This window comes from Rhineura floridana, chromosome 19, assembly GCF_030035675.1.
Source record: "Rhineura floridana isolate rRhiFlo1 chromosome 19, rRhiFlo1.hap2, whole genome shotgun sequence".
Taxonomy (NCBI): Eukaryota; Metazoa; Chordata; class Lepidosauria; order Squamata; family Rhineuridae; genus Rhineura; species Rhineura floridana.
This window is the reverse complement of record NC_084498.1, coordinates 10,412,854-10,439,545: the sequence shown is the minus strand read 5'-3', so window position 1 is coordinate 10,439,545 and position 26,692 is coordinate 10,412,854. Positions and strand designations below refer to the sequence as shown.

The 26,692-nt window shown below is 45.0% G+C and overlaps 1 protein-coding gene across 4 annotated transcripts in view; it reads right to left on the bottom strand.

Annotated features, from left to right (window-relative positions):
- AACS (acetoacetyl-CoA synthetase) overlaps positions 1-26,692 on the bottom strand; it is an 83,097-nt gene that overhangs the window by 12,969 nt on the left and 43,436 nt on the right. For 3 of the 4 annotated variants that reach the window (XM_061602859.1, XM_061602856.1, XM_061602858.1), the window contains exons 8-15: positions 25,557-25,704; positions 18,956-19,036; positions 17,683-17,807; positions 10,375-10,439; positions 9,422-9,544; positions 8,285-8,449; positions 6,087-6,212; positions 2,887-2,956 (exon numbers count right to left, since the gene is read on the bottom strand). In XM_061602859.1, the coding sequence (XP_061458843.1) occupies positions 2,887-2,956; positions 6,087-6,212; positions 8,285-8,449; positions 9,422-9,544; positions 10,375-10,439; positions 17,683-17,807; positions 18,956-19,036; positions 25,557-25,704 (903 nt within the window). The remainder of the gene's footprint in view (positions 1-2,886; positions 2,957-6,086; positions 6,213-8,284; positions 8,450-9,421; positions 9,545-10,374; positions 10,440-17,682; positions 17,808-18,955; positions 19,037-25,556; positions 25,705-26,692) is intronic. The other variant, XM_061602857.1, reaches the window with a different exon arrangement.

Below are 26,692 nucleotides of genomic sequence, written 5' to 3'. Positions count from 1 at the left end.
AGGTTCATACCCATTAGAATGACTTTTTATACAGTCTTAAACAAGAACAGAAAAACACACACACAATAAGCGTATAAATCTAAATAGATTTAGCTACTGCGGTTTCTATCTAAGGAATCCTGGGGACTGCGGTACAGCAGGAGGAAGGCCCATAGCCCATTGGCAGAGCAACTGGTTTGTATGCAGAAAGTGTCAGGTTTAATCTCCAGCATTTCCAGGTAAGGCTAAGAGAGATCCCTGTCCAAAACCCTGCAGAGCCACTGCCAGTCAATGTAGACAATACTGAGCTAGATAGACCAATAGTCTGACTCAGTATAAGTGTCGAGCCTCCGCTCTCGACGAGCAGGGAGGGGGAAGGCATGAATTGCAGGCGCCTCCACGGCCAGAAGGCGTGGAAGGTCCAGCTGTTGTTGTGTCTTTTCCAGCCTTGGAGGAAGGGAGTGTGTTAGATGCTCCGCCAATTCCCACGGGGGAACCCTCCCCCTTTCAGGATAGTGCTCAGCCTCCAAACGCCCTCTCGGAGCCGTTAGGGGAGGATTCTGAAAGAGCAGTAACTCCCCCTTTGTCCACCCGTAACTTAGAGATGTCTGATGCTTCCCAGCCTTCTACTTCCCTGTCTGTTGATAAGGACCCTGTTTTGTCAGACGAGCCCTTGGAAGTTCGCCCCCCTTCACCTTGCTCTCGACGGCGGGAAGGGGGTACGAAGGAGTGAGAGATTGCGCTCCAAAACGTCCCCTATATAAGTCTGCTGAGTTTGGAGGGGGGTGTTGCATCAACTCTCTTTTACGTTGCAGAGCATGTCTAAAGTGTTGTTAGGGAATTATAGTGAGTTATTGTAGGAACTCTATGAAGCGCACTGCTTTTGATGTATCCATTACTCTAATAAAACAAGATTTACTTGCACCAACGTCTCAGCCTCTTGGGTCCGACTCTGGACGGGACAATAAGGCAGCTTCCCATGTTGCTATGTTGAAGTGCCTTTTATGATGGGGAATCTGCGGCTCTCCAGCTGTTATTGGACTATAACTCCCATCATCCCTGACCACTGGCCTTATTGGCTGGGCCTGATGGGAGTTGGGAGTCCAGCAACATATGGAGGGTCACACAATGCCCATTTCTATTTTGTAGAGCGACCTGCAACAAAATGTTGCCGCATGGAGCGCTCCTGTCGACTGTTCCAGTCACTCAGGCCCTCCGTGATATTCCCTTTCGTTCCCCTTCCCACCATTTCCCCTCTTCAGAGAGTCAGCATTCCATGCCCTCTGAGTATGCACAGTCCCTCATTGGCTCACAATTCCATTGTAGTGTTTTGCCCCCTGGAGCTTTTTCTGTAGTTCTGCAAACCTCAGAAACCCTTCATCAGTGGTGCTGCTTGTGACTCAAAGACAAACAAACAAAGGAACCTTAGAGCCAAACAAGATGCAACAGTAATTGTGTGTAAGCAAATAATGTCCACATTTTAAATTTTTTCTACAGCCAACATGGGGGAGGGAATAGTTTTAAGACAATGATGCGCAAGGAGGTTTACATTAAAAAACTCCTTGACCTTCCCACCGCAGGACCAATGAAAATGTGGCTCCTGCATTTCTCCTCTGCAGAATGGAAGCTCCAATTGGCACCCCAGATCTGAGCCTGCACATCTCCTCCCTTCTGACCCCTGCACTAACTACTTAATTAAAAAAAACCTTGTACATTAAATTGCTTGCACCCACTTAACATCATGCATAGTTTTGCTCTTAGTGAGCATACAGATAAGGTTATTAATGGTTACAAGCCGTGATGGCTGTATGCTGCCACAATAGTCAGAGGCAGGATGCTTCTGAAAACCAGTTACTCAGAACTGCAGATTGGGAGAGTGCTCTTGCACTCAGGTCCTGCTTCTGGGCTTCCCATGGGCACCTGGTTGGCCACTGTGAGAACAGCATGCTGGACTAGATGGGCCAATGGCCTGATCCAGCAGGCTCTTCTTATGTTCTTAACAGATGTGGGAGCGTCCCCTATGACCACATATAAATCCCATACCTCACTGCAATATTTCGTAAGATGCATATTCTGAACATTCCACCCTCAACTTTCTGACAGCCATCTTGGCAACAGCATCCTTTCATTTTTATCAGAGCATCTAATGAAGACGAAAGACGAAACATTTCGCCACATAACGAAAAGCTCTGTTTTGTTAGTTAAAGGGATGCATGTGTTATTTTCGTGACTAACCGAATCCTAAAAGGGATCCAGAGCAAGCATGTGCAAAGTGTTATTTGATGCTTTTATAGCTATTTGTGTATATACACACACTTGCCTGTGTCCATGTGTCAGCATGTACGTGTACACACGTGCATGTGCGCATGTGTAGTTCAAAATCCTCAACAACTTTCCTATTACTTGACAAGGGCTCTGCTTCAACTCACCAAAACTGGGCTGGCCCTACTATTAGGCAGAATAAGGTGGTCGCCTCAAACAGCTGATTCACAGGAATCACAAAGGATAGCAAATTATTATTTCATTTATCATTATTGTATTTTTTTTAAAAAAATGCAACAACTCTTGTGGGATTGCCTGCCTCAGGGGCCAAAGTAACCTGCATTGGGTACTATACACCTTGACTGGGGGAACATTGGCTGCTCTGCTCTGCTCCTCAGGCAGCAAAATGCCTTGGGGAAGCCCTGCCCTCATAGCTGCCTGTGGGCTAGCCTTTGTGCTAATCTTGGAAGAACCACAGGATGCTGGGAAAAAACCCAGAGGTGATGAAGAACAAAAATGCGAGCCAGCAAGCAGTTTCAGACTGGCACCTCATCTCCACATGCCCAGCCAACAGGTGCAGGAAGCCAGTCTATTAACCTCCACAAAGCATCCTTTGCATATGGTCGTGCCAAAGCAATGGCTTACCTGCGGCCAAGCATGACAATGCCTCCTGTCTTGGGGTTGATTTTGCAGTAGTCGCCGTGAGCCCAGACACCTGTCCGGAAAAACCCAAACAGAGGCTAACCGGGTCATTTAACAACAATCCAGCTGCCCTCACATTCATAAAAACTAGAGGCAGTTCACAAAACACACATAAAAATACAGAAAAGTGGCAGAGTTTATCAAGTGGTTCAAGGAGTTTAAGTCCTCAGCCTTTTAACAGATTTTGTTTAATAACCTTATAGACCCCCTTTCCAGACAAAACAAAATGGCCTCGCAAAGCAGATCACAAACTATATATCCATTAATACACATAAAATGTAACCCTAAAAGCCATTTAGAACATTAAACATCAAAGTAATTCAAACCAATATTAAAAGCCAGCATGACATTGCTGTGACCAGAATTACTAACTGAGTTTAACCAATTCAATTTAAATCTGCATGTTATCAAGCTTTAAAAATAGAGATACTGAAGTACGAGAACTAGGCAGCTCGATACTAAGCAAGAATGATTTTTCTAATGATTTTGATGGCTGGTGCCTACTGCATACTGAATACACATAGCCTGCTTAGACAGGAGTTGAGAGTGGGATGCTGGAGAGACAGAAAAAAAGTGTGGGTACTGAAATGTAGCCGTGAATGAGACAGAAGGGGTTTTGCATCAAATAAAGATGTGAAGGCCTGGGGGAAAAGCGGGGAAATTCGGGGGGGGGGGAAGCAGATATTTCTCCAGAGCTTTTTCTTTGTTTTTCCCAAAAACTAGAACAATTAAAAAATTTGGATCATGAATTTTCTTGTGAATAAAATGTTTAAGACAAGGTGTTCATATATTAAGTCATGGTTCCCCTCCTTTTCTCAGCTCTCTTTATGGAAATTAGTGCTTTACGCCTGCATGACACTGTGGAAGAGACCAAGAAGCCAACATGGATTTATCAAGAACAAATCCTGCCAGACTAATCTTATCTAATTTTTTGATCAGGTAACCTCCCTGGTAGACTTTGGAAATGCTGTGGACATAATATATCTCGACTTCAGGAAAGCTTTTCAGAAAGTGCCCCATGTTATTTTGATTAGCAAACTACCTAAGTGTGGGCTGCATGGAATTAAGTGAATCCACAGTTGCCTACAGAATCGTACGCAAGGAGTGCTTATCAATGGTTCCTTCTCAAACTAGGGGGAAGTAATGAGTGGGGTACCACAGGGCTCGGTCCTGGGCCCAGTGCTCTTCAACATTTTTATTAATGATTTGGATGAGGAGGTGCAGGGAATGCTTATCACATTTGCAGATGATACAAAATTGGGAGGGATAGCTAATACCTCGGAAGAAACAAAATTCAAAGGGATCTTGATAGGCTGGATCATTGGGCTGAAAACACCAGAATGAAATTTAACAGGGATAAGTGCAAACTTCTACACGTAGGAAAAAGAAATCAAATGTACAGTTATAAGATGGGGGGTACTTGGCTCAGCAATACGACATGTGAGAAGGATCTTGGGATTGTTGTTGATCACAAGCTGAATACAAGCCAACAGTGTGATATGGTAGCAAAAAAGGCAAATGCTATTTTAGGCTGCATTAACAGAAGTATAGTTTCCAAATTGCATGAAGCATTGGTTCCCCTCTATTCAGCACTGGTTAGGCCTCATCTTGAGTACTGCGTCCAGTTCTGGACACCACACTTGAAGAAGAATGCACACAAATGGGAACAGGTTCAGAGGAGGGCAACAAGGATGATCAGGGGACTAGAAACAAAGCCCTATGAGGAGAGACTGAAAGAATTGGGCATGTTTCACCTTGAGAAGAGAAGACCGAGGGGAGATATGATAGCAATCTTCAAGTACTTGAAAGGTTGCCACACAGAAGAGGGCCAGGATTTCTTCTCGATCGTCCCAGAGTGCAGGACACGAAATAATGGCCTCAAGTTACAGGAAGCCAGATTTTGACTGAACATCAGGAACTTCCAAACTGTTAGAGCGGTACGACAATGGAACCAATTACCTATGGAGGTGGTAATTCAGCACTGGAGGCATTCAAGAGGCAGCTGGATAGCCATCTGCTGGGGATGCTTTAATTTGGATTCCTGCATTGAGCAGGGGGTTGGACTCAATGGCCTTACAGGCCCCTTCCAACTCTATGATTCTATGAAGACTGGAGGAGACAATCATTTTCAGAATACACAATCATTTTCTTTCTTTTACTAGAATGTTGATGGTTTCTTCTGTTTTTATTATTTTTTGTCTGCTCCTCATGAACTGGCAAAACCAAAGTGATGCTAGGTTCCTTACAGTTCAGCAGCTTGTAGTTTCATTTGCAACAAAAACATTTAAAAAGTAAATTCAATCTGTAATTATTGTCTGAATAAACGGTACTTCTAATATAGCAACCACAATAATTTTGTGGTAAAGCAAGCTATTTATAATACATTTACAGCCCTAAAGTAATTCAGTCACTTTGATCGGTAAAGGGCACTAAAATAGCTTTTGGGAGACAGGCAATGCTTTCCACTTTACACCAAAACCTGCAGATTTTTAAATAAAACATATTTCAAAAATACCAACAGGGTCTTGCAATACCTTGAAGACTATCAGGCTCTTGCATGTTTGCTTAACAAGCCAACACACAGATAGCCTTCTAGAATAAGAGTGGGAGACCTGTAGTCCTCCAGATGTTGTTGGACCACAGCTCCGATCATCCTTGACCCTTGTGCATGTTGGGTGAGGCAGATGGGAACTGAAGTCCAACAACATCTTTCCAGCAACATCTGGAGGGCCACAAGTTCCCCACCCCTGACCTAGAATGTAGCAACAGAAGAACCCCAGAAAACAATACACATAGGCACAGGACTGCAACCTGTTATCAAATCAACACTTGCACCCGAAGCAAATGTGATTGGGACTTCAGTTTGTTTCTGAAGATGGGGAGAGGTTATACCAGAGAGACAGGCCCTTGAAAATGTCTCTTGCAATACTAACGGGGGGAGGGGGAGAGAGAGAGTGCAAGCGAGCAGGAACATGCAAACATCAGCTCAATCAGGCTCACAATTTTATAAGCAAAGACTGGTATCCACAGCAATCCTCAACTGCCATGTTCAAATATGAGTTCTGCAGGCTTTACAAGTGCAGGACCAACAATGTGCCCTTCCTCCTAAAAACGCACCACTGAGAAATTCTCTCATTACATACCTGGAAATCTGGAAAAATATGCCTTCCTGTATTTGTTTCCATTCTCGTCATTCCAAAAGTGTGTCGGCTGGCAGGGCATGGGCTTGGTACAAACCAACTCGCCGCTTTCTCCCCAGACTGGCTTGCCTGTTTAAGGATCAAGAACAAGGCCTTGTTTCCCCAAGCCCTTTGGACATACCAAAAGTATTTTATCATGCAAGTGATCATTGTTTTCTTGTGCAGCTTCATGCAAGTCCACAGAGATGAGGATCCTCATGCTTGGGAGCCAAACTTGGTGGCCCTCCAAGCCCCTCCTCCCATGCCTCCCCCCCACCAGCCACACCCTCTCTCCCCAGGCAATGCCCCTCACTGCCCTGACATTATACCCTCCTTGAGTGTTTTTGCATGGCTGGAATGTGTCCTTGAACTCTGATAATGCTTCTTGCTTGCCTAGACAGATGGAAGATAGAGAGGGGTATGTGAGTCTGTGTAGAAACCAGTCTACTCTGCAAAGGTAAAATTTACATGTGTTGCTCCACCCACTTTTGCCTCTGGCCCCGCCCATCACTGGCATGTGGCCCCCAGAAGGTTGCCCAGAAATGAATGCAGCTCTCAGGCTGAAAAAGGCTCCCACCCCTGAACTAAGACCTTCTCTGTCCCCACTCTAGCCTACTCTTCACCAGCCTGGTGCTGTCCAGATTGCTGGACTGCAACTCACATCATCTCATCATGCTGTAAACCGCCCAGAGAGCTTCGGCTATGGGGCGGTATATAAATGTAATAAATAAATAAATAAAATCCTTGAGACCAGGCACCACGGTGGCATTGGCTGATAGGGAGTTGCAGTCCAACAGCATCCAGGGGGCACCAGGTTGGGGAAGGTCACCTCTATAGTTGCAGGCAATATGCTTCTGAATACCAATTGCTGGATAGCGCAGGAGGGGAGAGTCCCGTTACACTCAGGTCCTGCTTGCGGGCTTCCTATGGGCAGCTGGTTGGGCACTGTCAGAATGGGATGCGGGACGAGATGGGCCACTGGCCTGATCCAGCAGGACTCTTTTCATTCAACAGGCAGCTGGACAACTATGTCGGGTCTGCTTTAATTTGGATTCCTGCACTGAGCAGAGACTTGGACTCGAAGGCCTTTCAGGCCCCTTCCAACTCTATTATTCTATGATACTATGTTCTTCAGGAAGGCTGGCCACTTTTATTCCATAAAGAGTAAATGGGAGAATTCCTTTCTCCCCACACACCCCACAGGCATCCCCAAGGCTTATCCTAGTATACTTAATCAAGGTTATTTATTGGGTGCTGTTCAATCAAAGCTCTTCGAGAAGCTCACAACGTAACAAAAGCAATACAATGCGGTAAGCAAGCACCTCAAGAACAAAGCAGCAGAGCAAACACCACAAGTAAAAGCCTAAAAGGCCAAGAGAAAGAACGAGGGTTCCACCTGGCACTGGGGGAGCGGTGGGGAGGGACAACGGTGTCAGGTGAACTTCCCTAGAGGGGGCAATGCTGTATATGGGGTGCCACAATCACAAAGACCCTGTCTCCGGTAACCATCTGGCTTGTCTCAGCCAGCAGTGGGAATCAGAGAGGACCCTTTCAGGCAGGGGTAAAGTACATGTTCAGCCCAAGGGCTGTGAAGCAACAGATGTGAGGCTCTTGTCTTTGGGATGTGGCCAACTCTCGTACAATCAGGGGTTAATTACACACACAGCCGCTTCCCCTAGTGCAGGAGTGGGGAACCATTTACAGACCAAAGGCTGCATTTCCTTCTGGGCAACCTTCCAGGGGCCACATACCAGTGGTGGGTGGAGCCAGAGGTAGAAGTGGGCGGAGCAACAAATATAAAATGTTGCCTTTGTACAGTTGGCTAGTTTCTACACACTGTCCTCTCTATTCTCCCTGCAGGCAAGCGAGGGATTATTGTAGTTCAAGGACCCCTTCGAGCCAAGCAAAAGCACCCAAGGAGGGCACAGAGCAGGACCAGTGAGAGGTGCGGCCTGAGGAGAGTCCCCAAGGGCCAAACATTCAGCCTCCAAACCTCCTTCTCATGAATTCTGGGGAATAACCTGTTTTTACCAAAATAAGAGCCATGTGGGGTTTGCAAAGAGCCCTTGTGCCCAAAACTGGCAGTGGGGGTGAGGAAGGGACCCTAATTTGCCCCGACAGCCCGAAGCTTTCTGTCCTGTCAGAAATTCTTCTACACTGACCACAGTGTCGATTCGGGGGGAAATGACAAGATAAGTCATTGGGCTGCAGACCTTCATCGTTCCAGGCTTCCACTGCCATTCCAAGATTCCGTGCCTGGATCTCACCCTTGTAAACCGGAATGGCCACGTTCTGGCCCATAAAACACGAAACTATATCTGTGCCTCCTACAACAATAGGGAAACATAAGAATTATTGTATTTGTTCTTGTATGAGGTTATTAGTTGCTTTGGGCTTCCTTGTGAAGGCAAAAGCAAGGTACAAATTAATTGCCTAGCTGGCTGAATATGATGGAATCCCTTAAGGATGCCTCTGAAAAGGGTCAAAATCCCTTTCGGTTCCTCTTTGCAAAGAAACGCAACCTGGTGCCTTCCAGATATTGCTGAACTACAAATCTCCATCATGCTTAGGTATAGGACGGTATAGTTGCTCTGAAATGATGCTTCAATTATCATCAAATCTCATATGCTTCCCCCCCCCCGAGATCACGTACACGATCCCACCTTTTCCTTTCTTCAGATTCCTCCTCAAAACCCTTTTCCATCAAGTCCCATGCCCCATGGGACTTAACATGGAAGCAAGCCTAAGCCCTCCCTGCCTTCCCTCGCTTCTCTCCATTGCTTCATGGAGGAAGAGCCATAGCTCACTGGCAGAGCATCTGCTTTGCATGCAGAAGGTCTCAGGTTCATCCCCCAGCATCTCCAGGTAGGGCCAAGAGTGATCCCTACCTGAAACTGTAGAGAATTGCTGCCAGTCAGTGTAGACTATACTGAGCTACGTGGACCAACAGTCTGACTCAGCCTAAGGCACCTCCTATGTTCTTATATTCTTGCTGAATTTTAGATTGTAAGCTCTTTGGGGCAGGGACCAGGCACGGTGCTATATAAAATCATAGCCAAACCCCAGCAAAAATAATCTAAAATTAACAGGGATTAATTACATCTTATGTTGGAACTCTGGAAGGGAAAGAGGTAACTTTGTCCGTTTCTAGCTCCCTAAAAGGCAAGTTCAGCTTTTTTTAAAAAAAAATCCAAATGGTACCCTCCTGTTGCTGCTTAGCAACCCCAGCATACTTATCCCTCAAAATTGTACCCCATTTAAACATCAAAGGTCAAGGCTCAAGTTCAAAAAGCCCCTACCTGAAATGGATCCCAGCAGAACGCTGCTCTTTATGTGTTTGTAGACATACTCGTAACTTTGAGGCTTGAGGGGTGAACCCGTTGATAGGATGGTGTGGAGCGTTTGGAGGTTATGAGTTTCACCTTTGGAGAAAGCACCAGGCAGCATTATATCATTATTCTGTTTTAATTGTACCCTTAAAAACAAAATGCTTAAAATGTAGCCAGTTCTCTCCTGTTACCTTCTAGAACATGAATGTAAGAAGAGCCTTGCTGGATAAGTCCAGGGGCCTATCTAGGTCAGCATCCTGTTCTCATAGTGGCCAACCAGACACCCTATTCTGAAGCCTGCAAACATGGCCACAGCACAAGAGCACTCTTCCCTCCTGTGGTTTCCAGCAACCGGTATTCAGAAGCATATTTCCTCTGACTGTGGGGGCAGAGCATAGCCATCATGGCTAGTAGTAGGGTTGCCAGGCTCAGGGCCTGAGACTGATCCTGTATCTTTAGGAGAAGAGAAAGTCAGCCAAGGGCAGGTGTTCTTGCAACCCTGTAATGGGAAAAACCACAAGATGAAATTCTCCCTTTCCCCTGCACAACTTTTAAAGACACAGAAGACCTCTTTGTTGCCAGGCCCAGACTCCAAGAGATCTTCTGTATCTTTAAAAGTTGTGCAGGGGGAAGGGAGAATTCCACCTGGTGTTTTTTCCCCATTACAGGGTTGCAAGAGCACCTGCACTTGGCTGACTTTCTCTTCTCCTAACAATACAGGATCAGTCTCAGGCCCTGAGCCTGGCAACCCTAAGATGGACCAATGGTCTGCTTTGATATAAGACCACTTCCTGTGTTTCTATGATTCATGTGCAAAGGAACAACTCTATGGGAGTAATAATGCCTTTGTGGAACTAATTAGGAGGGGAAAAACAAAGAGACAATGTTCCAGAGTTGAAATCAAAGGGTGTCTTGATGCTTACATGGTTTAAGGTTCTTATCTTCCAGCACCGCCAACCATTTGGCACCTGTCCCAAGGATGGTGATACTACAAGCAAAAAGGATAATCGTAATATATTATGGTCATTTATTATATATTTGTATGCAACTTTACTGGGTACACAGGCCTGGTTCAGACATATATACACCATACTTGTACCAGCCTGTTCCCCTTCTGCGTGCCATGACTCAGCGTTTCCTGTGTTCATTAACCATAGTTTCTTGTTACGCCTCAACTGGCAAACTATGGTTATTTGGATCAGAACAACCTGGCTTGAAGATGGTTTAAGATCCTGGTTTGTACTAATCCTTGCATCTATCCTTTGCCAGTTCAGACATAAGAAATTATGGTTAAAGAACCTAGAAAGCATTGAACTGTGGAAGGCCAAGAAAGGATACCAAAATATGTATGTCCAACTTTGAAAATGTATCATTAAATAGATGAGACAACCTAAAAGGAGAATAATATAGAGGGTCAAACAGCAGTTTGCAACAGTAATTTAAACTGTAAACATACCAGTTTCACAACTGATTCTTTCCAGCCCCAGACTTCTATTCCATACAAAACCTGGACCACCATCTTGCTTCGAAACAAGATCCATTGTCAGGTATCATTTTTTTATGACTTGTAGGATCTTTTCCCACTAGGAAGGATCCAGCCAAGATAACTTTCAGAGTTCGCAATCAATTCTCACAGCAAAATCCTGAATGGATCATTATTTTATTATTTACTTTAACGCTTCTTTCTTTTTAAAATAATCCTTGCTTCTGGCTTTTATTTATTGTGTTTGATAAACATAGTATTTTTAGTTATTGCTGCATCACATCACTTTGGAGTTGGTATGAATTTTTGCAAAGGCCTTTTGACTGAAACAGTAAATGTTGGACCTGACCTTGAGCAGTAATTTAAAATGGCAGCAGGTGAAATAAAAATAATAAGAAGACTACTCATCTCATTTTTGATGGGGTAACCTCCTTGGTAGACTGTGGGAATGCTGCAAATATATCTCAACTTCAGCAAAGCTTTTGACAAAGTGCCCCAGGATATTCTGATTAGCAAGCTAAATGTGGGCTGGATCCACAGCTGGCTACAGAACCGTATGCAGAGTGCTTATCAATGGTTCCTTCTCAAACTGGGGGAGGTAACGAGCGGGGTATCGCAGGGCTCGGTCCTGGGCCCAGTGCTCTTCAACATTTTTATTAATGACTTGGATGACGAGGTGCTGGGAATGCTTATCAAATTTGCATACAAAATTGGGAGGGATAACCAATACCTTGGAAGACAGAAACAAAATTCAAAGGGATCTTGATAGGCTGGAGCATTGGGCTGAAAGCAACAGAATGAAATTTAACAGGGATAAGTGCAAAGTTCTACATCTAGGAAAAAGAAACCAAATGCACAGTTATAAGATGGGGACACTTGGCTCAGCAATACTATATGTGAAAGGGATCTTGAGATTGTTGTTGATCACAGGCTGAATATGAGCCAACAGTGTGATGTGGCTGCAAAAAAGGCAAATGCTATTTTAGGCTACATTAATAGAAGTATAGTTTCCAAATCGCGTTAAGTTTTGCTTCCCCTCTGTTCGGTGCTCATTAGGCCTCATCCTGAGTACTGCATCCAGTTCTGGACACCATACTTTAAGAAGGATGCAGACAAACTGGAAAGGGTTCATAGGAGGGCAACGAGGATGATCAGCGGGCTAGAAACAAAGTCCTATGAGGAGAGACTGAAAAAACTGGGCATGTTTAGCCTTGAGAAGAGAAGACTTAGGGGCGATATAACACTGTTCAAGTACTTGAAAAGTTGTCCCACAAGGAGGGCCAGGATATCTTCTCGATCGTCCCAGAGTTCAGGACATGGAAAAATGGGCTCAAGTTACAGGAAGCCAGTTTTCAACTGAACATCAGGAAAACTTCCTAACTGTTAGAATGTCATGACAATGGAACCAATTACGTACGGAGGTGGTGGGCTGTCCAACACTGGAGGCATTCAAGAGGCAGCTCGAGAACAACCACTCGGGTATGCTTTTATTTGGATTCCTTCATTGAGCAGGGGGTTGGGCTTGATGGCCTTATAGCCCCCATCCAACTCTATGATTCTCTGATTCTATGAAATCACAATTCTAATGAGGCCTGCCGTCTTCAATGCCCACCAAAATGCAGGAAGTGAGAGACGTCATTTCCTGGGAAATCACTCCAAATCCTGGGCACCACAACCAAGGAAGTCTTCTCCCAGGAAAACAACCTGCCTTATCTTAGATGACGGCAAGGCCTGAAGGAGGACCTCCAAGGTGGAACAAAAAGGAGCAACTTCTCATACTTCCAGACTGTTGCAAGGATTCAATCACATACTGGCAAATTCAGGTTGATGCAATTAAAGTGAATCAGGAGGCCTTGTCCAACAAACCTGCTTCCCCAAAAGACCGGACTTTTTGTGATAAGGAGATTGATGGGAAAACAGAAAGGGGAGGGGTGATGCTTGCTCTGACGCAGCAGCATCTAACCTCTCTGCAAACAAATCAGGATGAATGCTCAATGAGCATTCATAATTTGGAAGCATCCTTAAGCTACTTAAAACTTTCCAAGTCTTCATTTCTGAAGCAAGCAGCAATTTGTCTTTCTTATCTCCCAAATAAGAATATGCAAGATCTATACAGCACTTTCAGGCATTCATAATGTTTCACATAAACTATCCCAACAATCCTTACAACACAATCCTGCAAGGCAGATCAGTATTATCATCTTAGTCATTGGCGGTGTGATGCATTTTGATGTGCAAGAGATCATGAGGACAGCCCTCAATCACGCCTCCGAGAGTCCAGAAATGCCGGCAGCTGGATTGATCCATTTGCCAAACAGCAGCACATAGCATTACAACTTATGAGGCTCAGCATGACTGCAATCGTATGCAGTTTCCTGGGAGTAAGCAGCACTGATCTCAGCACTCCTTACTTCTGACTGCATAGAACAGCCTTTCCCAACCAGTGTTGTTGGACCACAACTCCCATCTTTCCTGACCATTGGCAATGCTGGCTGAGGCTGATGGGAGTTGTGGTCCAACAACATCTGGAGGCACACTGGTTGGGAAAGGCTGGCATAGAACTTTAACATGAGATCTTCTGTTAGATGAAATGCAACCTTTCACTCTTAATTGGAAATGCAAACCATCTTGTAATAAGTGCTGCCATTTAAACTGATAGTGTGAAGCAGGAACTCTGTCAAAGAAAAGGAAAGAGGTATCCAATCTCTCCTTGATTTATTTTCCCAACTTCCTCCACACCAGTGGTTTCCAAACTTTTTTTCTCCATGGACCACTTGAGGGCCTTGGCGCCCACTTAATGATTTTTTTCCTGCTTGTTTGTAACAATTATAATGGACTGCAGTAGATGCTGTACGATTTTTAATTATATTTTTATTGCTTATTTTATTTCTTGCAGATTGTATTTTATTATATTCCAGTTTGAATTTCATTAAAATCAAACTATAAAATACAATATAAGAAATAAAAGAAGCAATTAAAATGCAATTAAAGTCAATATGAGAAATATGATGGATGGGCCACCTTCCGTTATCAACCACAAATCCACAAACACACCACAGATCCCCTGCATAAAGCTTGTGGTCTCGCAGACCACAGTTAGGGAACCCCCTGCGCTATGTTAATCTGTCACTAAAAACTTAAAAGCTTCATCATGGCCTCATTCACTTGCCAGAGCAAGGAGGGTCCGTCCTTTGCCCTGGTGCTCTGGCAGATGACTCCAAAAAGAGTCGCAGAGCTGCCCTGCCTTGAGCTGCCCACTCCTGACTGCACCAAGGGTCCACTGGTTCCACATTCAGCCTACGAGTCATGTCTCAAGGGCTGCTGTAACTGGGCAATATCTAAAAGCTACAATTGTATTTACCTTTTTGCTAAAATTGCACTCATACTGAAGAGCACAGCTGTGTGGGGGTTTGGTTTGGTTTGCACACTAGACTATTTACTTAACAAGGAAGTTGTAGGGAGGTGTGTGTGTGTGTGTGTGGGAGGGAGGGATTTTGAAGTAACTCCACATAATTAATTTTTCACAGGCCTTTATCAAACACGGCGAAGGAGGAGCGGAGGCAGAACGTTCCCATGCAGCCATTAAAAAGGTTTGATATAGTTTTTCTTGCCTTCTCTCATCCTCGAGCCACTCCACTGCTGGAGACCGTTTATCCAAGGCTAAGTGACTCATTCTGCGCACCCTTCAGTGACAGAAACGTTTGTGCCACAAGAGAAAAGAGGTTTTGCTCACTGAAGGTAGTGGGAATAAGTAGTCATTTTCACTGAGCCCTCAATACTGGGGGCATAGTGCAAGGACAGCCATCTTGGAGGCCAACTTCATACGCTTCCTACAGTTATCGCCCATGCTGCGTTTCTGAAACAAGAGTGGGAGGCAGTATTTCATTCTTTTACACCCACAAAGGATTTACTTCCAGTAAGCAAGTTCTCCCAGATGCTCTGGCCTTGCCCACACTCAAGCAACTAACTACTGTCAAAGGAGATCAGCCATCAGGCCCCTGTGCATGAGATGCTGAACTGGGCATGTCTCCTGAGTACTGCGGGCAGCGAGGACCGGCCTTGTACTCCTGGCCTGGAAATTGCCACTGGATCTGACATTTGTGGGTGGGGGGAGAGAAGAGTGTTTCCAGGGAAGGCAAGACAGCCAGAACCGCCAATGACAGCAGCCGGGAGGGAGGGCGATTAACGTGAGGGTTCTCACTACCATTGAGTCAGCTGTCTGAGGGAAGAGCTGCGTTCTCCTCATCTGCATGTTGTCACCAGCTCTGCTCCTGGATCCGATTCAGGGGGAAGAGTGCTTTAGAAAAGGGACTTTCCCCATCATCTTTATTTATTTCTTATATTTCTATCCCACCTGTACCTCTAAGGAGTTCAAGGTGGTATTCATGGTTCTCCCCTCCCCATTTTATCCTCACAACAACTCTGTGAGGTAGGTTAAGCTGAGAAGCAGTGACTCGCCCAGGGTCACCCAGTGAGCTTCATGGCTGAGTGGAGATTCAAACCCTAATCTCCCAAATCATAGCCCAATACCCTAACCTTTACACCAACCCGGTTCTCTTTTATAAAGGGCAAGGCAGCCAGAATCACCACAGACATCAACTGTGAGTTTAAGAACTGTGACTTCTAAGAAAGTGAGCTTGTTTGCTTTCCCCTCCTCCCTCCTCTTCTGTTTTCCTCATGTGACATGTCTTTTTAGATGATCAGCATGAGGACACAGACCATCTTAATACTGATTTTTGTAAGCCTCTCCAAGAGGCTTTTTTTTAGCTAAAGGGCAGGGTACAAGTGCCAGAAAAAGCCTTTTAAGTGGAGATCTTTCGGCCAGTCTGCTTCTGTAGTGGAACTGTTTTAAATCACTTTTATATATGAAATTGTTTTTAAGTGTTTGCATCATGTTTATATTTGGAGTTGTTTTCAATTGTTTTATATATGGAACTGTCTTTATATTCTTTTTACACTGTTCTTGTTTTATGGCTGTAACTGTTTTATAACTGAAGATTTTATTGTTGCAACCCGCCTTGGGACCTCATGGTAAAGGCTGGATGCGAAATCCAATCAATCAATTGCGAGCCAATATGGTGTAGCGGTTAAGAGTGTTAAACTGGGACCTGGGAGACTAGGGTTCAAATCCCTTCTCGGCCATGAAGTTTACCTGGTGACCTTAGGCCAGTCACTGTCTCTCAGCCTAACCTACCTCACAGGGATGTTGTGAGGATAAAATTGGGAGGGGAAGAACCATGCTTGTATGCTATCTTGAGCTCCTTGGAGGAAAAGTGGGACATAAATTTATTTTTTATATTATTTATTATTTGATTGATATCCTGCCCTTCCTCCCAGCAGGAGGAAATTTAGTAAAAGTAGTAACAACAATAACAATATAGGGAAGAGCCAACCACCCCCAAGCCATTACTCCTAAACAGGGCTGAGATGGATACTGCTGAAATTGGAAGTTCAGCTATTTTCATTTGGGGGGGGGGAGTGGGTGCAGCAGCTCAGCACTTAGCAGCAGAGCAGGTTTTCCTTTTTTTAAAAAGTCTCTTTTCCTCTGTCTCCACCTGCAGCAAATAAGATCTCTCTTTTCTTCAGCAGCCCAGACACTAGTTTTTCCTCTCCCAGACTGCCCAGAGCTATTCTACAGAAGAAGAGGGGGCAGGAATTGCACCCACCGGGGTGTGTGGGGGTGTGGGAGGGAATGACAGCCACCAGGGGGCACCATTTCCTCCTGATACATACACATTCTACGCCCCATAACAAATGCTGCATCCAGATCATTTGGGGGAAATGAGATTGTGCACTGCCAAGTCACCAACAGTGGAGATGTGATGTTCTAAATAAAAGTTAAAAAAAGAAGTTGCTGCTATGGTTGCTGTTGCTAAAAGGTAAGTCCCTTTCAATTGCAAATTTCGGCTTATGCCACAGCAAGCCTATCTTTAAGGTGCTCTGCAGCTTTGCTTTAGCTGCCACCAGCAGTGGCTGGTGGCTCCGTTGCAGTGGCATCTGCTCCAGGTTTTAGTCCAAACTTCCAAGGAGCTGTTCAAGGGAGAAGGGCTGGAGCTCAGTGGTAGAGCGTCTGCCTTGCACGCAGAAGGCCTCAAGTTCAATCCTCGGCATCTCCAGGAAGGGCCAGGAGAGACTCATGCCTGAAAGCCTGGAGAGCTGCTGCAAGTCAGTGTAGACAATATTGAACAATTTCACAATTCTACCTTATTCTATAAGGTAGCTTCCTGTGTTCCTATAAAGCTCACTTATCCAAAATGTACAAACCAAGGCAATCTTAATTGTTCCTGGGACTGTAGTTGGCAGGATACAAAATAAATAAAACCGAAATGATGGGATTGAATGTATTGAAAGAGACAATGCAGGAAGTAGGTGATAGTTTTGGATATAAGTGGAAAGAAAAACCAATTAAGATATTTAGGAATAACAATCAATCCCTCTTCCCAGGGAACTCTGGAAAGTATATTACTGTGACGAGGGAAAAGGGATCTCCTAACAACTCTCAGCACCCTTTACAAAATACAGTTTCCTGGATTCTTTGGGGGATGCCATGACTGTTCAAGTGGTATGATACTGCTTTACATGTATGGTATAGATGTGGCCTCTCTCTCTCGTTTCTGCCACATCGCACACTTTGATCAGCCCCTGGAGCTCGTCAATAGCTTAGAACCGGAAGCATCTTAAAAAACCAAGTGGTTATGTCAGGATAACCTACTGATGTTTTGCTATGCTGGAACTTCTGGTTACCTACCCTAGTCGGTCAACCAAATCCCAGAGGGCGTTGGGGGACGGAACAAGCGGCGACCCGTCATACAGGACCACAGATGCACCTACAGCTAAAGCAGACACCAGCCAGTTCCACATCATCCAGCCAGTCTGGGGGGCGGAAGAAAGAGACACATTAGCTTCTCTCCGTTTTGCTGCAAATTCTTATATCTGAGGCCCTTGTCGTCTTCACCTATTTCCAGAGCTGTGAAGCCAATCTCGCACTTCTCAAGGACACAGTTGTGTCAAAATCCAGGTGCTGTCACAAAACTGCTGCCTGCAGGTATTATTCCGAGCATACCCCACACTGACGTCCACAGCACAGGGCCATCAAGACTGGCTATGTCAGGCTCCTGCATTTTATCAATTAATCCACTGTTTAAATCATCCAATCACGAGGGCAAGGGCTGTAGCTCAGTGGCAGACCATCTGCTTTGCATACAGAAGGTCCCAGCTTCAATCCCCAGCATCTCCAGGTAGCGCTAAAGAAAGACTCCTTGTCTGAAACCCTGGAGCACCATTGCAAGACAGTGTGGACAACCAGACAGATCAATGTTCTGACTCCACATAAGGAAGCTTTGTATGCAATTAAAAAGGTGCCTCAGTTAATTGGGCAACAGTTCATACTCTGCAGATGGCAAGGTCCATTTTAAGAGGACCTGCTTCACACAGGAGGGAATGCCCCTGAGATGCTGATCACAATACACACACATGGTTCAAAGCAAAAGTCTGCTTTTTTGCTTTTCTGAACTATTGTTTGTTCACATGAAAATGTAATCATTACTCAGTGGATCAAATTAGTCAAAACTCATGATCAATCACCTTATTATTTAAATTTATATCCCATCCTTCCTCTAAAAAAGAGCCCAGGGTGACAAACAGCAAGCAGGAAAACAATAAAACATCTTAAAAACAGTTTCAATACAGATGCAGACTGGGGTAAAGGTATCTCCTTTAAAAATTTAGATAAAATAGTGCTCTTGCCCAACTTAAAATGAACTTTGGGATTTAAAGAGCTGTACAATTCTGTAAGCATTTTTATTTGCGGCATGGAGGTTCAAGAAGTTTGGCTCATCACACGCACAGATAAATTACCTAAAACAAACCAGTTTCTGTATACTTGCTTCATCATCGTTTTTTAATCTGAGCTATAGAAGGCAGGATTTTTCATCTGACACAGAATATACACAGCAAACCCAGTCAGACAACCAAAGAGTGTGTGGTGTTAAAAGTCCTGGTTTAAAAAACAAGCCACTTACCGTTGTATAATACATGATGTTATCACTGCTGGACATGTTACCATGGAGAATGTGCTCCTTCAAATGCTGAATTAACGTCCCCTGGTTTAAAAGGAAAAAAGGCAGACATTTTGAGAGGGGAAGAGAAAACCAAGTGTGGTGTAATGGTTAGAGTGGGTGACCTTGAACCAGTTACTATCTCCCAGCCTAACCTGCCTCATGGGCTGCTGTGAGAATAAACTGGGGTGGAGGGGCGAGAACCACTTCTGCTACTTGGGTTCCATGCCACTCTTCACGCTCACTTACACAGGATGTGAAGGTCTGCCTACTTGCTGAGTTTAGCTCTCCTGAAACAAAAATAGCAAGTTCCCAGGCTTTTAGATGCCAGAGAATGGTATATCCATAAAGAGCTGGGGTCAAGAGGGAGACGCTAGAGTGCGTAGCCATTCCCCCCATAGAGTTTTCAGCCTTCATTGAAAAAGGAACTCTTGCCCTTTCACCTGTGCAGATAAGGAAAAGCATGCCAGCAGTATGCCAATCACTCACTTACTGAGAAGCAGATCTGCTCCCACCTTCCAGTGTTCATGACCAATGAGTGCAAAAGCACTGGCTTATACTACAGGCATTACACCATTTCTTATTTAAGTTGAGTCCTTATCATCTACTATATGTTTTGAAAAGTTGTTTGCCTCGTCACTCTGCATTTGAACGCCTCTAAAGATTTGTAACCAAATTTGGCACAACAGATCCTGAAATCGAGGAGCAGGTTTTTGTCTATATTTGGATACAATTAGACACAATTCTGAATCAAGATAGTGGACTGGAGCTTTCAAAACTGCACTGATTTTTTGGTTTCTTAGAATTCCCAAGCAACACTGAGTACAAAGCTGCTAGTGTTCAATATTTTGAAATACAAGGAAATGACGCTAAACATGCTAGGCTGCTTGACTTTATGTTCTGGTTGTTCTGCAACAATATTCCAGCCCAGCAAGCCCACCACCACATTTCTAGGGAAGGGTCTGCATTCAACCTCAGCACTGCCTCTTCTCCTCATTCACCTCCTTCCTTTGGCAAGAGAATAGAACTGGAAAAAATCTGATGCCAGTGGGTTGAGGCCACTAGGTGGGGACAGCTCATCCGAGGTCAGGCCCAGCACAAGAACCCGGCACCCTCGGGCAGTTGCTGAGGCCCCAGTGCCCCAGCAACGCCTACCAGTACAGATGCCTGCCCTGGCCCTCCAACACTGGGTGGTAATGTCCTATAGTGTCCCAGAGCAGCCAGTGCGTCATCACTCTGGGGCATTGTGAGAAATTTAACATGGCGGCTTGCAATCGCCAATTAAGATGGGGGGCTCTGATTTGGGAGGGTTCCATGGAGGACACGTTACTAACGATCTGAAGGCCCAGAAAAATAACAGGAAAATTGGAGGAAAACTGGTTTTGTCCAGTTTTTTTTTTTAATCTGGTTTGTTTCTGGGCCTTCACATCTCCACACATTGCCTCTTCAATCCAGCCCCATTGATGGTGCAACCCTAGGATTGGGTTTTTTTAAAAAAAAATCTAGCACAGCCATCCCAGGGGCATCCAGTTTTAATACAAAGAAATGTTGTATCCCTGCTCCTCAGTACCTCCGAGCAGGGCTTTCAGTGTGGCTGCCTCTCTTCTATGGAACAGCATTCTTCTTGAGATATGACATACACCCACTATCTACACTTTCTGGAAACAAGTGAAGATGTTTTTGTTCTGAAAAGCTTTCCCAGGTGCATCAACAGGTCTCTGCCATGGGTGTTTACTGCACATTGCTTTTATGTTTATCTGCTGTTGTTTGTGAACTTTTTAAAGCTATTTTTATTGTATCTTCTGTATCACCTTGAGACATGTGCATACAAGGCAATTAATTAATGCATGTTTTTATGCAAATAATGCCTTAAATGCAGCCAGAGAGCCTGTGCTGCTCCAACTCAAGCTGGAGACCTGTGGGTTGTACCTATCCAAGTCCAACTCAGAGTAGACACATTGAAATCCACAGGTGTGACTAATTTAAACCCAGTGAGTGCAAGAGCTCTACTCCAAGCTTGGCTTTGCTGGATGCAACCCCCTAACTGCTGACTGTATCCAGAATCTCCTTCTCCTACCCACCTATAGTCCCAAACTGTAGTCCATGGACCACCAGTGGTCCATAAACCTCATTCAGGTGCTCCATAGCTTGTCCGAATTAAATCCATTGATTTTAAATTGTAGTTTTATTGCTTGTTTTATTTCTTATACAGTAGGGCCCCGCTCATACAGCGGGTTACGTTCCAGACCCCCGCTGTAAAGCGAAAACCGCTGTAAAGCGGATCCCATTGACTTACATTGACCAAAATGGCGCCCAGCGGCAAAAAACCACCGTAAAAGCGGAACAAGCGCTGTAAAGCGGGGCCTTTCTACAATTCACAACCGCTGTATTAGTGGAATGCTGTAAAGCGAAGCGCTGTAAAGTGGGGCCCTACTGTATTGTATTCTATGGTATTACCCTTTGAATTCCATGGAATGCAAATTGTAACACATTAAAATACAATATAAGAAATAAAACAAGCAATAAAAATACAATTTAAAATCCTACAGCACCTAGCACAGCGCATTACAACTGCTACAGCAGGTGGAAAAATTATGAAGCCGCCTGCCAAGGCCACCAGCAATTTTCAAGGGGTTCATGGGGGAAACAAGTTTGGGAACCATTGATCTAGCAGAACAGTGCTGCATTTAGTGGCACCACACTATTGTCCCCCAATTTGGGCTCCAGCACTGAAGGCTGAACTATATGTTTTGTACAGCACATGCGTAGAACTGGGCGTTGTTTAGTAAAAGCAGATGGGGGAGATCTGGACTGCGATCACGGGGAGCTGAGGTTAAATGTTTTCCTGTCAAAGGTCTTCCAGCTGGGTAAGGACCATAGCACAGCAGGAAAGCACCTGCTTTGCATGCAGAAGGTCCCAGATTCAATCCCCATCATCTCTAGGTAGGGCTGGGAACGTCCCCTGTCTGAAATCTGGAAAGCTGCTGCTGGTCAGTGTGGATAATACTGAGCTAGACAGCACAATTAAGCTCCCTAGGTTCCTTAACAGCTACTTGCACCGAAAGCAGCACCGTGGGTGGTCAATTTGGGGCACTCTCACACATACCAGCCCCAGCAGGCAACAACCAAGGATGGTAGGAGTTGTAATCCAGTAACATTTGGAGGGCCACAGCTACCCCGTCCCTCCTCTAAACTACTTTCACACAACATGAACAGCTTGTTTCAAACAAACCATAGTTCATGATAACCATAGTTTGTCAGTTCAAAGGAAAAGGCAAACTGTAGTTAAGCAGAAATGGAAGCTTCCAAACATCTCCTAGCTGTTCAGGAGGAGAAGGGAAGGCACAGCATGCAAGCGCAAGGCTCACTGCAGCTCACTCACGCTGCACTAAACTATGGTTAGTACAGCCTTCCCCAGCCTGATCCCTCCCAGGTGGTTTGGACTTCAACTCCCATGAGCCCCAGCCAGGATCCACAGCATTCTGCCTGAACCAGCAGCCCTGAGTGAGTGCAGACAGCAAATTATCATCATCAGCAGCAGCATCTTTTTTTTAAAATGAAAGACATCTGTGCATGTCTCTGTTAGCTTAGCTAGATATTTGAAAACTACTCACTGCATTTATTTCCATATCTACTACTTGAGATACACATACACAGAATCCCCCTTTAAATTCATGTTTAAGGATTTGCTTTGAAATTGACGACTGAAGGAGGGGGTTAATAAACAGTGTCAAATGGCACATGGGAAATGCAAATGGTAGCAGCTCTCACAGGTTTAAATTACGTTAGAAAGCTAAAATTAAAAAAGTAGGGGGATGTTTCCAGGTACCACAGACACACATCAATAGAATAATCAAGCCACATCAAACCCCACATTGCAAATCAACAGCAATTTGATATTACTGAAACATAATTCATCTCAACTTATGCCGGTTTCTTAATTATTGAAAATAAGATTTCAGCTACTCCCTAACCCTTTTCTTATCACAAACTTATTTTTAAGTAGAAGCACTACTTTCCTGCTCATATATCTCATTTGCAGCTGACTTGCCATTTGAAGTGGCACTCAAAACAATTAAAACTTAATTCTAAAACCCAAGAAATCCTAATAAGCTGCATATTCTAAAAATTAAAGAAATGGCAGCTTTGCAGCAAATGGTGATAAATTAATTTATAGTCGACTGCAGTATGGCCTGATGATTAAGAACAGAAGAGGAGCCCTTGTAAATCAAACCAACCGTCTGCCTTGCCCAGCATTCTGTTTCCTGCAGTGGTCAATCAGAAAGTTTCAAGGAATCCCCAAGCAGGGCATGAAAGCAGCAGCCCTTCCTTTTGTTGGTTCCCAGCAACAGCAATATACTGCATCTTTACATGGAGGTTTTACATGGCTTTGTCCCTGTCCCCGATGGCTACACTGGAAGCAACAAACCACAAGCATTGGCTTGTCATCTCACCTGAACTGGGTTTGTGGGGTCTATTGCTCCCAGACAAACCACAAGGAGCCAGGGTTTGTTCTTGGTTTATTGTTCATGGTTTGTTTGGGGGGAAATAAACCAGAACCTCTGGTTCAGGAAACACGAAAAAACAAGGCTTGTGTCTTGTTGCTCCTGGCATGGCCGAGAGTGGCTGGGGCAAAGCAGAGACATTTGAGCAGGGTACTCATCTGCTGTAAAACATACTTAAATACTAACACGGTGTGGGACCGCAATACCTTGTGGAACGCCTCTCCCGCTATGAACCTACCCGTTCACTTCGTTCAGTATCTAAGGCCCTCCTCCGGGTACCAACTCACCAGGATGCCCGGAGGACTGTTACTAGATCTAGGGCCTTTTCTGTGGTGGCCCCCGAATTGTGGAACAACTTACCGGAGGAAATACGCCTGGCGCCTACGGTTCTTTCTTTTAGGCGCCAGGTTAAGACCTGGCTATACTCCCAGGCATTTTAATGTTTAATGCTTTATGTTTAATGTTTTTAGTTTAATGTGTTCCTTTGTTACTGATTTTATTCTATATCGTATTTTAATCTCGTTTTGTACACCGCCCAGAGAGCTATTAGCTATGGGCGGTCTAGAAATGAAAATAAATAAATAAATAAATAAATAACATGGTATGTAAACCAGGCCATTAAATCAAAATGGCAATCCACAAAATCGACCTGCTTATGTGAACTATGTTGGGATGGGACGGTGGCAGATCACAGGCTTTGCATGCATAAGGTCCCAGGTTCAATCCCCGGCAACTCCAGTTAAAAAGACCAGCAAACAGGTGATGAAAAAGACCCTTCTCTGCCCAAGACCCTAGAGAGCTGCTCCCAGTCAGAGCAGACAACACTGATCTAGATGGGCAAATACTCTTAACTGAGTCCCAGCTTCCAATGTTCCTATGTAACCACATCACATTGCATCACTAAGAGCCAAGCCTCCAATCTCCGGGGCACTGGGGTGGAGGAGAGGAGGAGAGAGAAATCCTGTAACACATGGTGCAGAGCTTGCACAAGTGACACTACCAAAACCAGTCAAACGAGTTAGAACAGGTCTTGAAGAGAAATGGTATTTGGGAGGCCTGACCCAGGAGCTGTTTTGATAGCTTCAACCAATCACAGTAATGCTGGAGTGAGGAGTGTCAGAATTCTAGATATGCCTGCAGCTGGGGGAAACGTGGGCCACTAGGATAGCTGCTTTGAGGATCATGCTTCAGATCGAAAGTCCATCAGCCCCAGCCAGCATGGCCAATGAATGGTCAGGTATGATGGAAGGGGTGGTCCTGCAACATCCAAAGGGCCCATATATTCTATTGTCATCACTTGCTCCAAGTGAAAACCATGCAGTGGCTTGGCCAACTGCCTTATACTGAGTCAGACCTTTGATCCATCTAGCTCAGTATTGTCTACACCAGACTTTCCCAACTAGTAGGCCACCAGATGTTGTTGGACCACAATTCCCATCTTTCCTGACCATTGGCAATGCTGGCTGAGGCTGATGGGAGTTGTGGTCCAACAACACCTGGTGGCCCACTAGTTGGGAAAGGCTGGTCTACACCGACTAGCAGCCGCTTTTCAGGATTTCAGGCTGAAGTTTTTCCCTTCACTTGCTACCTGATCCATCTTTAAGCTGAAGAGATGCTGAAGAGATGAATCTGGGACCTTCTGCATACAATGCATAGGCTCTACCATCAATCTACCAATCCTCTTCTCATTCTGCTGCACAGGTAGAGTAGGCTGTACCATGTCAGATTAGAAGTGAGAGATACCCTTACTGGAAGCTCCTCCTATGAGGTAGAAAAACCCACCTCCCAGCAGGGAAAAAGATAGCACTTCAGGAAGAGGGATTCTAAACCAGCTGGGTTAATTTTCTGCTTGCAGGGATCTTCAAAATTGCAATTCCTCATCTGCAATCTAAAGCAGCAGAGCCCATTCTACCACCTCATTCCTCTGAGTGTGTAGATCCAGCCAAAGCATGCTAGCAAAATCCACCAAGCCAATTCAGCCTCCTTGAAGACTGAAGAATGCCTCCCAAGACAGCTCACTGTACATAGACTACGTAATCCCAGGTAGTAAAGAGACCTACCCCTGCTGAATGAACCATGCACTTGGGAGCGCCTGTCGTGCCAGAGGAATACATGATAAAAAGAGGGTGGTTGAAAGGGAGCTGCTCAAACTCCAGCTGTGGGGCTTGGCCTCCCTTGTCTGCTGCGAGAAAGTCTTCTAGAAAGATGCTGAACAAAAAAGAACAAACAAAAACAGGGGGGATTAGAATCACTATCAAAACAAAACTGTAACATTCATTTTTTTGTTATTCATTTATTATTACATTTATATCCTCACCAATGAGCTCAAGGTGGCATAATGCTTCTCCTCCCCCCCATTTGATCCTCACAACAATCCTGTGAGGTAAATTAGGCTGAGAGATAGGGACTGGTCTAAGGTCACCCAGGAAGAGGGGGCTTTCATGGCTGCGCCTGGTCTCCCAGATCCTAGTCAGGCACTCTAACCCAGGAGTGGGGAACCTTTTTCAGCCCAAGGGCCACATTCCCTTATGAGCAATTTTCCGGAGGCCGCATGCCAGTGGTGAACAGGGCCAGAGGCCTGCATGAATGTCATTTCTACCTTTGTACGGTAGGCTAGTTTCTATACACTCCTCCCTGTCTTCCATCCGGGCCAGCTAAAGCCATTCTCAGAGTTCAAGGATACCTCCAGCCAGGCAAAAAGGGAGGGTGTGAAGTGAGGCTGATGGGGGGTGTCCCCTGGGAGAGTCCCAAGGGCAGACAGGCCTGGAAGGCGCATTATCCCTGTTCAAACTACGACTCTGGCTCTCTCATGCAATGTGTGCCACAGTTCCAAAAATGGCAGATCTCCTTAAAAAAACTTTTTAAAAAATGTTAAAAATACAGGCAACATGAACCAACACATTGTACAACAAGATCCCCAAGGGTAAAGGACACTGACATAAGAAGAGCCCTTCTGGAACAGACAAATGGCCCATCTAGTCCAACATCCTGTTCTCACAGTGTCCGACCCAATGCCTGTGGGAAGCCTGCAAGCAGGACCGGAGTGCAAGAGCACTCTCCCCACTTGTGATCGCCCAGCAACTGGTATTCAGAGGCATCCTGCCTCTGATTTTGGACATAACATGTAGCCATCATGACTGGTAGCCACTGACAGCCTTATCCTCCATGAATTGGGTGAATCCCCTTATAGAGCCAT